Source organism: Panthera uncia, chromosome D1 (genome assembly GCF_023721935.1).
Source record: "Panthera uncia isolate 11264 chromosome D1, Puncia_PCG_1.0, whole genome shotgun sequence".
NCBI classification, from domain to species: Eukaryota; Metazoa; Chordata; class Mammalia; order Carnivora; family Felidae; genus Panthera; species Panthera uncia.
Genome location: NC_064808.1, coordinates 39,907,140 through 39,923,332, shown reverse-complemented (window position 1 = coordinate 39,923,332; position 16,193 = coordinate 39,907,140). Strand labels below are relative to the sequence as shown.

The following is a 16,193-nucleotide window of genomic DNA, read 5'->3' as shown; positions in this document are numbered from 1 at the left end:
CCTCAGCTGCCTGGGCCTGGAGGCCCTGCCAGAGCTGGGGCTGAGGTCAGGTGAGGTGGGTGCCACTGGACAAACTGTCTTGGTCTCAGCTTCCTCCTCCCCTTCGAGGCATCTCATCTCCTGTCCACTGAACAGAGGGGAAGTTCAGGTCCCAGCTCCACCCCTGACCAGACTTGTGAGCTTAGGCAAGTCTGCCTCCCTGATGCTCGACTATAAGACAGGAGGAATAATCCCTCCCTCGTGGATCATGAGGGTGAGAAAGCCTGGCACACACTAGACCTCATGGCAAGCTTTTCCATTTTCAGACCAGCTGAGGGCTTCTTGCCCCAAATCCCAAGATGTCTTCCCCCTTTCTCCCCTACCCCGTTTTTTTTTTGAGGTATAACTAACATATAACACAGTATATGTTTAGGATGTACAAAATAAGGTACAACTATGTATATATTGTTATATAGTTATAGTTAACATCCATCACCTCACATACAATATTTTCCTTGTATGAGAATTTTTAGGACCTACTCTTTTAGCGACTTTCAAATATACAATAGAGTATTGTTAACTGTAGTCATTATGCTATATATTACATTCCCTAAGCAAAACTAATTTTTCTTATAGTGGACAGTTTTTGCCTTTTGACCACCTTTACACACTTCCTCCACCTGTCACTCCCCATCCCCTACCTCTGGTAACCACCAATGTGTTCTCTGTTTCTATGAGTTCAGCTTTTTAATTTTTTTAATTTTAAAATAATTTTTAAATATTTATTTATTTTGGGGAGAGAGAAAGAGAGAGAGAAGGAGCACGAGCAGGGGAGGGGCAGAGAAAGAGGGAGGCCTAGAATCCGAAGCAGGCTCTAGGCTCTGAGCTATCAGCACAGAGCCCAATGTGGGGCTTGAACTCACGGACTGCCCTGAGATCATGACCATAGCCCAAGCGGCAAGCTTAACTGACTGAGCCACCCAGGCACCCCGAGTTCAGCTTTTTCAGATTCCACATGTGAGATCATATAGTACTTGTCTTTCTCTGACTTATTTAACTTAGCATGAAGCCCTCAAGTTTCATCCAGGTTGTCACAAACGGTAGGATTTCCTTCTTTTTATGGCTGAATGATATTCCATTGTGTGTGTGTGTGTGTGTGTGTGTGTGTGTACCACATTTTCTTTATTCATACATCGATGGACACTTAGGTTGTTTCCATGTCTTTGCTATTGTAAATAATGCTGCAATGCTTACTGCTCTTTAGTAATTGATTTCCTACCTAAAACTTAAATGGGCCGGAACAAGGTGCCAAGCCCTTTACTGCATTATCTGGCTTGATTGTTATCTCACTTTAAGGCAGGTGGTATATTTGTCATGACTCAAGTGAGAAGGCAGAGAGGAAAACTCATTTGCCCCAGGACCCCCAGCAAATTGGGTAGCAGAACCCAGTTCCTACTTGGAGCATCCTGCTTAGAAATGGGTGAGTTGGGGATGGGGGTGGGGTAAACAAGGAAGGCAAAAAAGGGTGTTGGAAGTTATCCAGTTGGAAAGGGGTGCAAGGTGGTGCGTGGGGACTTGTCTGGCGGTGGCGTCTGTAGAGCAAGCGCACAGTCCTTATTGAGACTTGGCTGCTTGAGCATGTGCCTATATTTTTTTTTTAATTTTTTTAACGTTTTTTATTTATTTTTGAGACAGAGAGAGACAGAGCATGAATGGGGGAAGGGCAGAGAGAGAGGGAGACACAGAATCGGAAGCAGGCTCCAGGCTCTGAGCCATCAGCCCAGAGCCCGACGCGGGGCTCGAACTCACGGACCACGACTAAGCCACCCAGGCGCCCCGAGCATGTGCCTATATTTAATGTGTATGGCTGACTTCCTTGTGCACGGGTGAATCTCTACACATAAATGGAAGTAAGTGTGGGTCATGCCTAAGGCTATGATTCTGTCAGGGAGGAGGGAGGAAGACCCTTCTCTCTGGTGCTTGGGCGATGAAAGACCTCTCCATTCAGGCAAGCAGAGACCAGAACAGGAGGGAGGAAAGGAGGGAGAGAGAGTTAGGGATGAGAGAGACAGAAACACACAGCCACTACCTAACATTTACGTGCTTGAAGGAAACATTGCTGAAGTACTCCCCTCATGCCCCACATAGTCAAAATCTACTTTTAGCTAACATGAGTGTATTAAAAACTTAAAATGGTGAATATATTTAATTTTAAGCTTTCTGGATAGTCCGTGCGTCCTTGAGAAGATACTCATTTAATGATGTGGGTGATCTGGGGCTTGGGCAAAGGACAGAGCCTAGAGAAGTTTTGTTTAAAAAAAAGTGAGCCCAGTGGTTTGGAGAGAAGCATCACCTTTTCCACTGGAAGTGGAGAAATCAAATCAAATTCTTCGGCTGGTCAGGCCCTGATGGAAAAGAGTTGGGGAGGAGAGTGTTGAGGTGTTGCTTGCTCCCCTAATTGGGAGAAATAACCTGGCTCAAAAGTGGGTGCTTTGGGGGCACCTGGGTGGCTCAGTTGGTTAGGTATCTGACTCTTTTTTTTTACATTTTATTTACTTTTGAGAAAGAGAGAGAGAGAGAGAGAGAGAGAGAGAGAACAAGTGGGGGAGAGTCAGGGAGAGAGGGAGATATAGAATCCGAAGCAGGCTCCAGGCTCTGAGCTGTCAGCATAGAGCCCCACGTGGGGTTCTAACTCACAAACCATGAGATCATGACCCGAGCCAAAGTCAAACGCTTAACTGACTGAGCCACTCAGGCGCCCCGGCATCTGACTCTTGATCTTGGCTCACGTCATGATCTCACAGTTCATGGGATTGACCCCCATCTCAGGCTCTGCTTTGACAGTGTGGGCTTGCTTGGGATTCTCCCTCTCCCTCCCTCTCTGCCCTTCCCCCCTTCTCAAAATAAACAAATAAACTTAAAAAGCATTTTTATTCCCCCCCTTATTTTTTATTTTTCAATATATGAAGTTTATTGTCAAATTGGTTTCCATTCAACACCCAGTGCTCATCCCAAAAGGTGCCCTCCTCAATACCTATCACCCACCCTCCCCTCCCTCCCACCCCCCATCAACCCTCAGTTTGTTCTCAGTTTTTAAGAGTCTCTTAGGCTTTAAAAAGCATTTTTAAAAAGGGATGCTTTGATTTGTAACTGAGGTAATTAGCCAATCAATTAACAGGCATTCATTAGGTGTCCATTGGGTGCCAGCTGGGTTCCTTTGTAACCCTGCAAAGTATTATCGTGTCCTTAGGAAAGTGAGGCCCAGAGAGGCTAAGAGACTTGCCTTAACTCACACAGCCAGTGAGATGCATAGCCTAGATTGAAATCCGGGTTCAGCTGGGTGTGGAACCCATGTGCTTCTCATACCAGTGGTTCTCAGAGTGTGCGGTTCCTGGACCACATCACTTGGGAATTTGTTAGAAATTGACTATATCTGAAACTCCGGAAGTAGAGTTTAGAAGTCTATTTTAGTGACTCTTCCATGTGATTCTGATGTGTGTAATATTTGAGAACTGTTGCTCTCTACTACACTGTCTCCTGATAAAGAATAATAACAGATTGTCCCTGCCTTCAGGGGCCTCCAGTCTGGTTGGGAAAACAAGATAAACACATTTATTAAAAAAAAAAAAAAGGTGACTGATCTTGGAGAGGTAGACTCTTGGAAGCTTTGGGGGAAAAGGTGGTCTTGAGGGATGATCCAGCTTATGTGGGTGAAGAAGTAGGGGTAACTCTGGTTGGGGAGGGATATCAGTGTGTAAAGGTGGGAGGGCTGGAACAAGACTTCCCAGATGCAGTGAGTAAACCAGTGAGTCTTGCTGGGCGGGGGCATATTGAGAGGAGTCATGGAAAATAATGGAGGCTGGGTTGCTAGTGCTGGAATTTAGCTCAAGAGCTCCCTGCATAGACTTTTCCCCTACAGATGGGCACTCTTCATTTGACAATCCATAGTAAGGGAGGACCTGTTGTGTGTGCCCAGCGCTGGCCATGGAGGCTAAAAACAGGCTCCCTCACCCACTGACTATCTGCTTCTCAGCTTTCAGCACTGGGCTCAAATGTCACTCCCTTGGTGAAGCCTTCCCTGAGCCTCCTCCAAGCTCAACCACTAAAAGGTCCCTGCCTTGGGTCTCCCAGCCCCTTGTGCAGTCTGTGTCACTGCCTTTACCACCCAGTACTGTGATGATTCATTTGTGGTTCTGCCTGCCCCACTGTGCTGGGGGCTGCTTGAGAGCTGAGACTGTCTCATGTAGCTTTGGTTCTGGCACAGAGCAGGTGCTCAACCTCAATAAATATTTGCTAAATGAATGAATGAGTGGACGAATGAGCGAAAGAATCAATCAGTGGTAATGTTTACCCATGGACGAACCAGCTGTGTGCTTGCTCAGCCAGGTGAAAAATTGATGTCTGTAAGTTGTATTCAACTTTCTCATTGACTTACATCATTAAGGTGCATTTCTTTGTCTTTGACAGATTCTACATTCGTTTGTTGGTGGGTCTTTATTGAGCACATTAAGGTTGCTGGGCACCTTACTAGTTGTGGTGAATACAGGGCTTACACAAAAGGAGCTCGCTGTTCAATCTTTCGGGAGTTCCTAAGACCTTGTTATTAAGATTTTTGCTTTTGTTTTCATTGGCACCCTTTTATGAGAGTGGATTTAGCCTCTTCTGGGTCACAGATACTTTCGAAAACGATAAAAGCTTTAGATCACTTCTTGAAAAGGAGATTTAAATGCTGGTGTTCATAAACTCTCCCTAAATCCATCTGTGGACACCGAATTAGGAACTGGCTGCTGCAGGGGTGTCTGTTGGACTATGCTGAGGGTTTGGGGCCACATCAGCTAGAATTTTGTTCCATGATATCTGTCAAATAAGTGATGGGACCCTAATAGTAGAGTCGGAGCTGACTTGCTGTTCTCAGGATTGTCCTTGACTGATGAAGAGTCTGTGGCCAGAGTGGTCAGCTCTGCAGCATCTAGGCAGAGAGGAGAAGTTCTACTTCTCGGGTGACTGCCTACATCGCTTGCCTGTGATGCTTGCCAAGAACCTCCATTTCCTGCCCACCTGTGACCAGCATGTGGACTGTGGGGAAATACAATTTCTTCGATTTCTGTGCTCTTGCAAAATGCCCTACCCTCCTGATACTCAGAAATGTATAAGTTATAAAGGCAGGGAACTTTTGTTCTCACTTTCCCTGGAAGCGTTTTGCTCTTTATGTACCATGAGAATTAGATCTGTAGCCATTTGTCCAAATAATTGCTCTTATCCAAAAGGATAATCAGATGTACCCAGCAGTTCCACTTGTGGGTGTGTGTCCAACGTAATTGAAAACATAGTCTCAAAGAGATATTTGTACACCCATGTTTGGAGCAACGTTACTCACAACAGCCAAATGTGGAAGCAACTCAAGCATCCATCAAGAGAGGAATGGATAAGCAAAATATGGTATATCCACACAATGGAGCATGATTCAGCCTGAATAAAGGAAGGACATTCTGAAACATGCTACAACGTGGGAACACCTTGGGAAAATCATGCTAAGTGAAATAAGCCAGTCACAAGAAGACAAATACTGCATGATTCCACTTAGGTGAAGTACCTAGAGTCAAATTCAGAGGCAGAAAGGGTTGTGGTTGCCAAGGGCTGAGGGGAAGAGAGAACAGGGAGTTATCGTTTAATGGGCACAGAGATTTGGGTCTGCAGGAGAAAAGGAGTTCTGGAAGTGGGTAGTGATGATGGTCGCACAATAATGTGAATGTGCTGAATAAGTCAACCGTGCACTTAAAATGGCTAAGACGGTAAACTCATCTTCTGTGTATTTTACCACGTTAAAAAAAAAAGATAATAAAACTTCTCTTATCTCCCCAAGAGGGCCAAAGTGTTACAGCCAGGACCAGGTCCCTAAGGTAAGCCCCTAAGGTGCCAGGATGGTTAGAGCTTTATCTCCCTAGGTGTGTACCTTCTAAAAGTCTAGGGTGAGATGATGCCTAAGGGCACTTGTACCCCAATGTTTATAGCAGCACTCTCAACAATAGCCAAATTATGGAAAAGAGCCTAAATATCCATCAACTGATGAATGGATAAAGAAATTGTGGTTTATATACACAATGGAGTACTACGTGGCAATGAGAAAGAATGAAATCTGGCCCTTTGTAGCAACGTGGATGGAACTGGAGAGTGTGATGCTAAGTGAAATAAGCCATACAGAGAAAGACAGATACCATATGTTTTCACTCTTATGTGGATCCTGAGAAACTTAACAGAAACCCATGGGGGAGGGGTAGGAAAAAAAAAAAAAGAGGTTAGAGTGGGAGAGAGCCAAAGCATAAGAGACTCTTAAAAACAGAACAAACTGAGGGTTGATAGGGTGTGGGAGGAAGGGGAGGGTGGGTGATGGGTATTGAGGACGGCACCTTTTGGGATGAGCACTGGGTGTTGTATGGAAACCAATTTGACAATAAATTTCATATATTGAAAAAAAAAATAAAAGTCTAGGGTGAGAATCCATGATCCTTTCCATCCCTTTTCAAAGAAATGAAGTTTTTCTGCCCTCCTTTTTCTGGAGGGCAGCGGGATCGCTACCTCTCTCCTGTCTATACATGGGGAAAATCCCTTGTTTTCCATCCCTTGCCTATGGAATGCCCCACCACTCATGTAGAGATTTTTGCATCTCATTTTCATCACATCACCCTGGGGTAAGGTCTGGAGCCAAGGGGGAGGGGGGCACAACACACTTGTCATTTACTATAAAGTAATTGATAGGAAATCAGTCTCTGTTATAGCATACCTCATGTGCACACTCAGGATAAAATTAATAAAGATCCATATTAAAAACCCAACCTGCACACACACACACACACACACACACACACTCAGCTGGTGGCCTTCTGGGGGAGTAAGTGCTGCTTACCTAAAAAGGAAAGGTGCATGGAGGGCTTTCTTCACTTAACATTTCAAGAGGGGCCATAGTTCTTCCCAATTGCTCTAGTTGTTGGGGGGGGGGCACAGAAGCAGAGTAAGGAACAAAGAGCCCACCTTTGGGAAGCCCCATCCTTGAGGGGTAAAATGAACCCCAAGCTCCTCTTCTGCAGCATCTATGCCAGATTTTTAAAAAAAATTAATGTAATTTGGGATCCAAGAACTGGTTCTAAGCACCTTATCTATATTTCTTTTGATTTGTATAATTGTACGTAGCAGGTAGTATTTATATCTCTTTTATAATTGAAGAAAGGGAGGTAAAGCTAAAATAACACAGTTCTCGGGGCACCTGGGTGGCTCAGTCGGTTGAGCATCTGACTCTTAATTTTGGCTCAGGTCATAATCTCACGGTTTGGCTTGGGTCATGATCTTTACAGTTCATGATATTGTGTCCTGCATCAAGAGTTCTGTGCTGATAGTGTGGAGTCAGCTTGGAATTCTCCCTCTTCTCTCTCTGCTCCTCCCCCATACGTGTGCTCTCTCTCTCTCTCTCTCTCAAAATAAAGAAACATAAAAAATAAAATAAAATAACACAGTTCTTACTTCCCAGGACATTGGGAAGCAAGTGTTGGAATCCCTGTTTTTCAGCCCTTGGGAGTTCTGTGGTCACAGAAGACCCTTCATTTCTCCATTTCTTGTCCCCAGGTGGTGGCTGAGGAACCAGCCCGGCAGCTGGGAGTTAATGAGGGTTCCACATACCATGGGAGGGTTCTGGCCTCTTGAACCACAGTTGCTCCTAGAATAGATCACAGGGAGAAGATAAGGGAAGAACAGGAGGAAAAGAGCAAGAGAGAGGGAGATTTGGGAGACCTTAGTGGACTCCGCTTTGTGCCTGCCCAGATCTATTTCCCTATCCTCTGGAACAGCCATCTAATTTTCCTTTTGGAACCCTTCTTTCCCTTCACTCAGACTCTGGGGTGCTGGTGGGGCTACATGGGTGGACATGTGACTCAGGCCTGGCCAATTAGGGAAGAAGGCCTTACCACCAAGTCAAGCTAACCAGAATGAGACCTCAGGATTGAGCGGAGACTATTAGCTAAATGTGCTTTTTCCACTGAGGTTGTACCAGCCATAGAATATGTTTTGAATGCTGGGGGCCATCTTGACATCACATGGGAAGAGGTCATCTGAGAATGAAGCAAACCAGAGGAGGGTAGAGACAAGGAATGGTATGATGGGTAATTTTATGAGTCAACTTGGCTAGGTCACAGCACCCAGACATTTGGTCAGATATATCTGGATGTTGCTGTATGGGAATTTTTTAGATGAAATTAACATTTAAATTGTGGATTTTGGGGTGCTTGGGTGGCTCAGTCAAACACCCAACTCTGGACTTCTGCTCAGGTCATGATCTCACAATTCGTGAGATCGAGCCCCACGTCAGGCTCTGCGCTGACAGCTCTGAGCCTGCTTGGAATTCTCTTTTTTCCTCTCGCTGTGCCCCTCCCTCCTCTCAAAATAAATAAGTAAACTTAAATTCGTAGATTTTGTGTAAAGAAGATTATCCTCCATAATGTGGGTGGGCCTCATCTAATCAGTTGAAAACCTTAATAGAAAAAAGACTGATATCCCCTAAGGAAGACGGAACTCTGCCTTCAGACTGCCTTGGGACTTGAGCTGCACCATCAACTCCTCCCTGGGTCTCCAGCCTACTGGCCTACCCTGCAGATTTTGGACTTGCCAAGCCCCACAATTGTGTGCACCAATTCCTTAAAATCTCTCTCTCATGTGTCTCATGCGTGTGTGTGTTTCTCTGAAGATCCCAGACAATTTCAGATGGTCCAACAGATTCCTGATGTCACTGCTTTAACACTTGATCCAGCCAGACATGACATCAAATACTCTTAGATTTTTCACTGATGTGATCATCTTGAATTGGATTTCTGTCACAACCCAAACGGTCCATCTCAGGAGGAAGGAGGAGCTCACCCTGACTGAGCTCTTATTCGATGCCAGGCCCAGTGTTCCCCTTTTACAATTGACCTGGGCTTTGGAGGATGCATAGAAGTTCACCTGGGCACGAGGAGGACAAGGTAGAGTGAACATGTGCAGAGACGCAGAGAAGTGATAGAACGTGACCGGCCCTGGAAACCAGAGTGCAGTGAAAGAAGCAAGTAGCAAACGTCCAGAGTGGAAAAGTTGTCAGGTAATGTAGGACTTTGAATGCCAGGCAGAGGGGTGTGACCTTGTCCTGAGGACAGCATGGACAGCCGTGGAGAGTTTGAAGGAGAGCCAGGTTTTGGCGGGTTCATTCTGCAGTGTGAAGGACACCACGAAGCAGAGAGAAGAAAGAAGCATAGAGGAATTATTTTCTGACTGGAGTTTTCCCTAATCCTCCCCAAACCACATTCTGTGTGTGGTTTCTTTCTCATCAGGTAGTATAGCATGATGGTTAATGATACGGACTTCTGGAGCCTAGTCTGCATCCTGGCTCTGCCACTTACTGTCTATTTAACCTCAAACATGTAACTTAAGTATTGCTGCCTCAGTATCCTCAGTGAAGAGAACATCACGGTCTGTCTACCTCTTAGTAATGTCTTACAATGATTAAACATCACTATACCCTTAGTGCTTGACACATAGTAAACACCTAAAAGTTAGTAGCAATCTTACTTCTACCGAGGCCTGTGGGTAGGTCCGTAGGCTGCAAATCCTAGGTCCCATGAGGACAGTTATGGCAGGCTCTCTGGCCCTCTGCCCTCTGCCTTTGCCAGCCCCACCTGACTTTCCCAGGGGGTCATTCCTGCTCCCTCCCGTTCTCACAGAGGCATGGCCAGCCCGGGCCCCAGGGAGCTGGGAAGAGTCATAGAAGGGACAGGAGGAGAAAAGGGCTTTCAACCCTGGAAACAGATTCTTATCCACATCTCAGCCTGGGGAATTAGGCTGGAATGGGTGAAAACCAGCTTCCCAGCCCTGCACAGGCCCTAAAGGGGTGTGCTGGAAGCATAGAGGCTGTAAACTTGACCCTTTTACTCTGACTTCCAGATGCAGAGGTGAGAGGCTCAAAGCCGGCTTAGTATCCCCAGGGACTGGCTGTGGGAAGCAACTTCAATGAGATGGATAAAATGCTAAAAGTTCAGAGTCAAAAGGCATCCTTGAATTCCCAGCCTTTTTAGTTATTTTTCCCACCGGGCAGTGTAGTAGAAATGGCAGCTGTGCCACCAACTTAGGCGGACCCTGGATAAGTCATCCCCTCCTTGGCCTCAATTTTCCCAAATACCCAATGATGCGGGTTAGATTCAAAGGTGGCAAATGGGGTTCCCCTTGTGGGCCACCTTTGATCAGTGATCAGTGGCTGCCTGGCCAGAGCCCCAGGACAGAAGTAGCAATGTAGGCCGTGCACAGTCCTGGGCCTGGATGGGTTTGTCTGGACACTGATGCGGAATCTCATGTCTGGCCCAGTCCCCTTGGTGGACTCTAGCTTCACCGGAGCTCCTCATGGCCCCCACAGAAGGTCAGGAGCTGCTTTAGGGCCCCACCTCGATACACTTCCTCTGGACCTTCCCTCTTCTTACCTGGTTAATGCCACTGTCTGCTGGGGAGAGCTGAGTACTTTGGGTTTAACATGGAACCACTTTCCAATGCATGAGAATTGATTTGCTTGATGACAATGAAGATGGAGTCAGGCCTCGTAAAAAGAGGAAGCTGAAGCTCGTTGTAGCCCACACACCCTCCCTGCTCTAAACAAACCTATGGCTTAGGGCTTGGATCACCCAAGTCCCCGGCCTCCCTTCGTTGTCTCTTCCCACCCTGTGCAGTGGCATACCTTCCTACCCTGCTTCTCTCACCAGGGGCTCAAAGCCCTCTTTATTGTGTCACTCATCAAGTCCTGATAAGCGCTGATAAACTCATTCACTCTAAGGTGCCAGTAACTAAGAATAGCGGGAGATGAATTTGAGATCCCAGGCATCAACAAGCTAAAGGTTTCTACAGCAGTATTTGCGGGTCACAAGAGGAAGTAATCATCACTGAACAGCAAAACGCGATTTGTTCTTCACGTGTGGAGAGAATCGTTCTGCCAACAATCTAGAACTTGATATGTTCCAGTGAGGGTTGCCCGGCCCCATACAACATACAGTGGAGAAAGGTACGGTCCCTTGAGCAAGAGCGCCGGGGTTTGGAATGCCATCTCCACTACCTCCTCCCATGTGACCTAACAAAAGTCACTTAACCTCTTCGTCCCTCAGTCTTCTCTTAATAAAATGGAGTTGGTGACAACAGTGGTATCTACCTCATAGAGTTAAGGGGAGCAGATGAACTTAGTGCTTAGAACAGTACGTGACATACAGTCAATGTCATCTAAGTGTTGGCTGTTATCTCTAGGCTCCTCAGGGGGGGCTGTGGATCAATTCCAGTCATTGCAGTTTGAGATGGCAGAGACCAGGGTCGGGCCCAGGCCCAGCACGCAGTAGATGTCAGCAGAGATGAACTCCCTTCTTTTACCTTCGTCTTGGAATTGTCTCCAGAGCCAGGTTGGAGGCCAGATAAGAAAAAACGGAGAATTCCTCAGTGTGATTGCTGTCTCTGGAAACCAGCTATTAGGAGGTCATTGTGGCCTTGTCTCCACTAAGATCAAAAAGGCCAGCAGTTTCTCTCTCTCTCTTTTTCTCTCTGCCCCTTCCATTGAACATGACTCACTACACATAGTCCCTGCTGCCTCAGCAGTCATGCTGGGTGGGTCACGACCCACTCCCTGCCCAACCTCAGCTGATTGGAACTAGGATTGGTCCCTGGCCCCAGGGTCACCCACTCAGGTAAGCCGGCCCAATAAGATTCTGCCTGGGGAATCTGGAATTGGGAAATGGAGATTAGGGTGGGGGAGGGGGGGCCGATGTGGCTTGGTGGAGCTACAGCTAAAAGGTGGAAGATGATGATGGCCAAGCTCAAGCTGAGCTCTGAGGACATAGGGGAAGTGGCGGCAGAGACAGGAGGCCTCAATGGAGAAAGCTGCTGCTCCGAAACACCTTGAATCAGAACCACCTTCCATTTCCAATTCTCAGGAGACCTGGGGACACCATGTCTCCTGGTCGTGGAGTACCCTGGTGACCTCTCTCTTCCCTGGAGCTAGCCTGAGAGCATCCCTGGGCCCTGTAACCAGGGGGGCCTTGACTTACGCCCTGCCAACCCCGTGGAGTTATACCCTCCTGCCTCAAGCCCTTGCCTCCTTCCATGATTTTCCACTGGATGGAATTTCATGGACAGAATAGGCCCCCTGCCCCTGCCTCCCTCCCTAGCATCCTGTCTTAGTGACTTCAGGAGAAGCAGCTGTGGTCATGCTGTCCCTGAGTGAACCTGGGGCATCCCATACTTAAAGGTAATCCTCTGGGACTCCTGCCTACAACTATGCTTTCTGGAACTGAGCAAAGTCCCTATCTCGTGGCTTCATTTCCCGCCATCTTTCTCTGAGAAGACATAAAACCCAGCCCAGCCCAGCCCATCTCCTGCTGCTCCAGCCCCCCTTCCTCAAAGCCAGCCACTGGCCATTTGATCATGTCCTTATGTCAGACCCAGATTCCAGAGCTGGGTCCTGTCTCCTACTCTTGAATAAGGGCCAAGACCTTACGTTTTGTTTGTTTTTGTACTTTTTTTTTCAACTTGAGAGTTTTGAATCTGCTGCCCCAATCGACACTCACTTCTGGAAGCTGGAAAATAAAACAGTTTATTTTGTTAATGAGTTCAGAGGAAGATTTGTGGCAGCAATTAGCAGAAGTAAGAGGAGAGGGAGGGGAAAGAAACCCAGGAGTCAGGGCCTGTTCAAATTCAAGGGGGTAGTCTCCCAGGGATGGGAGAAACCAAATTCACAGGGCTGGAAGCAAGAAATGAGAGTCTGGATCCCAGGGGCCCTCTTCAGAACAGCTTCTTCCTCCCTCCATGGTGGGCATCAGAGTGGCCTGCAGGCTTCCTTACGGAGCCCTACTTTAGGGCCAGTGGGAGTCTGAAATCCCTGGGTGCTGGCTGCAGGTTTCCAGGGTGCCTGCAGGCTGGCATCTCTCAAGGCTGGTTCCAGGCTTTGTGTTCAGGAGGGTGAGTCCAGAGCTCGCTGGCTTCAAGGGGTGAATTTGGTTTCTCCTTCTGGACTTCAGAAGAAGGTCCTGTGGGGAAGAAGAAGCAGACCAGGCGGATGCAGGCCTTGTGGGTGCACACGCAGCCCAGGGCAGGGCCTGACAACAGGCAGCACACGGCAGGCCCCACACAGCTCCACAGACGCTATAGCCACAGCACACGAGGCCAGGGAGAGGTCAGAAGGGATATGTGGGATGAGACAGGAGGGGACCAGAAGGCAGTGTGGGGTCCCTTACAAAGAGCACATGATAAGTGGCAGAAAACATAGGGCCACTGAGGCCATCCCAGAAGGCAGGGCAGAGCAGGCCCACTGTCTTGGGAGCGTGAGGTCCTCATGTTTTGAGAAACTTGTAACAGAAAAGTCAACAAGTCCAGGCCTCAGTCTGCCCCATATGCTGCCAGCTGCGGGCCTTAGGCCACACCAAACACCAGTTTCATGGCCACCTGCCAGCTCTGTCCATGAGCACAGCTCTGTCACAGAGTGGGAAGCCCATCCCCAAACTGGGCTCCACAGTGTTCCACAGAGGACACTGTCAAGGGAGCTGGAGCCAAGGGAGAGAGAAGGCACAGGGGACAGTTTGGTCTAAGCAGGGCTCAGGCCATGACAAGTCACAACAGGACATGAACAGCTCAGATAGGCCAACCCTGGTTCTTTGGACCAGCCTTAATTGCCTCCTAATTGCCCTGGCTCTGCCCAAGCATGGGGCCTGGTAGAGCAGGGGCTCCCAGAGGGTGGTGTTCCCAGGGAAGGGAGGCACATTTCGCTGAGGACACCTCTGGGGGGATATCCAGGCTGCACTTCCTCTGGGCTCACCCAGCCCATCAGGCACTGTCTGTGCCCAGTAGAGAATGGTGCTCACTGCCCCATCCTACTTGCATGGGTGCTGCATAGCACCCATGGCTGTTCTCAAGGGCTCTGGTGAGTGGTATACCCAGGTCCCGAGTGTGCTACAAACTGGGCTCTGCTTGGCTCCCCCGTGGGAGTGGGAGGGTCTTTGAGGTGGACAAAATTCCAGGGTGGCCCCCAGCAGGTCGGGATGGCACTTCAGGGATGGAGCCTTGTACAGCCCTCCAGATGCCAGTCCAAAGAACCTGCCAGCACCGGCAGCAGATGGCCCCTGCATGCAGCATGGACAGACAGGGCCCTGTAGCCCGCCTGCCTATTCACCGTGGGGGGCTGCCAGGCTCCAGCTGCAGGAGGAACCTGTGTCTATGCACAGGAGCACGGTCTTCAAGGAACTTTCGGACCGGCTGGGGGCTTTCGGCTGCAGAGGAGGTAAGAGAAGAGCTACATACGCAGAGCAGAGCAGGAAACACAAAACGTGGCTTGGTTATTTTCAGGCAGAGCTCCAGCAGACCTCTCTCTTCACTTAGCAACCATCTTGGGTCCTGCCTAGGCTCTGGGTCCAGAATTAATTGTTACAGGACCTTGATTTCTCCAAGACGTACCCAGAACTCAGCCGGTGCAGGGCGGAGGAAGCAAACAGGCACAACCAAGACAGGCAAGCAGTGAGATGAGGAATAAGTGTATGGGTGGGCAGGGTGCAGGGGTGGGGGGAGGAAGGTGATGAGGATGGACGTCAGACACCAAAGAGGCAGAGAGACAGACAGACAGCGAGGGGAAATGGATACACAGTAAAAGAGAGGAGAGCACAGATTCAGGTCAGGAACAGAGGAAGCAAGAAAAGGACAGGGTAAGAGAGAAGGGACATATACATCGAGAGACAGACATACAGAGAATCATAGAGCAAGATGGAGACTGGCCTAAGGCTCCCTGAAGATCCTGCAGGATGGGGCCAAAGCCTGTGGTCCTGTGGTCCTCAGCATGAGGAAATGCAGTTACGTATCCAGGAAGAACTACCAGATAGTAAAGGACACAGAAATGTGGAAACTAGCTGATGATGGTGCAGGGGATGAAGTGCTGAGTGGGGAATCAGAAATGCTGAGGCTGTCCCAGCTTCATCATTCACTTGGCCTGAGATCTTGACCAGCTCTGGGCCTCAGTTTTCCATATGTCAAGAAGAATTTGGACAAGACAGTCGTGACGGCACCACTGACAACGCTTGGGGACAGTGACTTCATTCTAGGCTTTCTCTAACCTGGGAGTTTTTAGGATCAATTACTCCTAGAAGCTGTGTGCTTGGACCAATCCTTCAGGCTAGAGGAAGGCTGGGGGCAGACTAGGAGAAGATAGCCACGATTCTGGAGGAGGAGAAAGAGAAAGCAGAGGGCCAGGGGCCGCATACACTTACAGCTCGTCATCATATTCCTTGGGGGGACAGACGGCAACAACAAGGTCGATCCAGTCCTGTGGGGAGAAGCCCTGTGACTCTGGGGCATGCTCAGGGATTGATGGCATGTCTTCCCTTGACACTCCATTCCCATTCCTGGTGGCTCAAGATCAGCTGGCTGGGGCCTTCTTCCCATGGGGAAGCTTCCAATCTCTGGGACTTCACAACCATAGAGCGCAAGGTTTATGAGCCCTTGAATGACACTAAGTTCCCAAATGCTGATCTGTGGTCCAGAGCCAGGCAGCAATGTGAGAATCTACCTGGGGGATTTCTTAAAACTCTAGACTCATAGACATGCCCCTGGAAATCTGGGGAAGGTCCTGAGAAATAGTATTTTTAACAATCTCCCTAGATCAATCTGATGCACATCCAATCAGGGAACTTCAGGCCTAGCTTTCTGACTCTAACACTTGAATCCCCTCAATGGCATCACTGCCATCCTTGGCTTAGGCATCATTGTGCACCCTCGGCTTGGGTGTATCCAATAAAAAGCAAGTGAAGTATCACTGGGCCCCTCCACCATGCAATATAGCTCCTACCAGTGAACTGAAAGTTCTCCCCAGGACCTCTCCCCATCCAATCCAGTTCTGCCCTTAAGAAACACAAAGGACTCTTCTGCTCCCTCTACCCTAATGTAGCCCTTCAGATAATCAAAGACAGTCATCATGTTACCCGTGAATCTTCTCTTCTCCATATCCCTTCATGTGGGTCCCAGGCCCATCTGGTCAGCTTCCTCGGCACTGAACTTAATACCTCAGGCTCGGCTGCCTGCATACAGTTGCACAGGTTGTGCATTGCACAACGTGAGAGGGCACCATCCACACTGTAGTCTGTAGGAGGGCACCCCCTCGGATTGTGCAGTGCACAGCCAGGAAAACCTTATGTGGT

At 48.4% G+C, this 16,193-nt stretch overlaps 2 protein-coding genes across 3 annotated transcripts in view; one reads left to right on the top strand and one right to left on the bottom strand.

Annotated features, from left to right (window-relative positions):
• The window catches only part of LOC125913211 (L-lactate dehydrogenase A chain), a 968,541-nt gene that overhangs the window by 192,632 nt on the left and 759,716 nt on the right, over window positions 1–16,193 (top strand). The gene's annotated exons all lie outside the window — the stretch shown is intronic.
• Window positions 12,594–16,193, bottom strand: part of USH1C (USH1 protein network component harmonin) — a 47,013-nt gene continuing 43,413 nt past the window's right edge. Inside the window, exons 20-21 of one of the 2 annotated variants that reach the window (XM_049618242.1) lie at window positions 15,267–15,322; window positions 12,594–13,043 (exon numbers count right to left, since the gene is read on the bottom strand). In XM_049618242.1, coding sequence (XP_049474199.1) covers window positions 13,031–13,043; window positions 15,267–15,322 — 69 coding nt within the window. In that variant the 3' untranslated portion in view covers window positions 12,594–13,030. Of the gene's footprint in view, window positions 13,044–14,178; window positions 14,303–15,266; window positions 15,338–16,193 lie in introns of those variants that run through there. The other variant, XM_049618252.1, reaches the window with a different exon arrangement.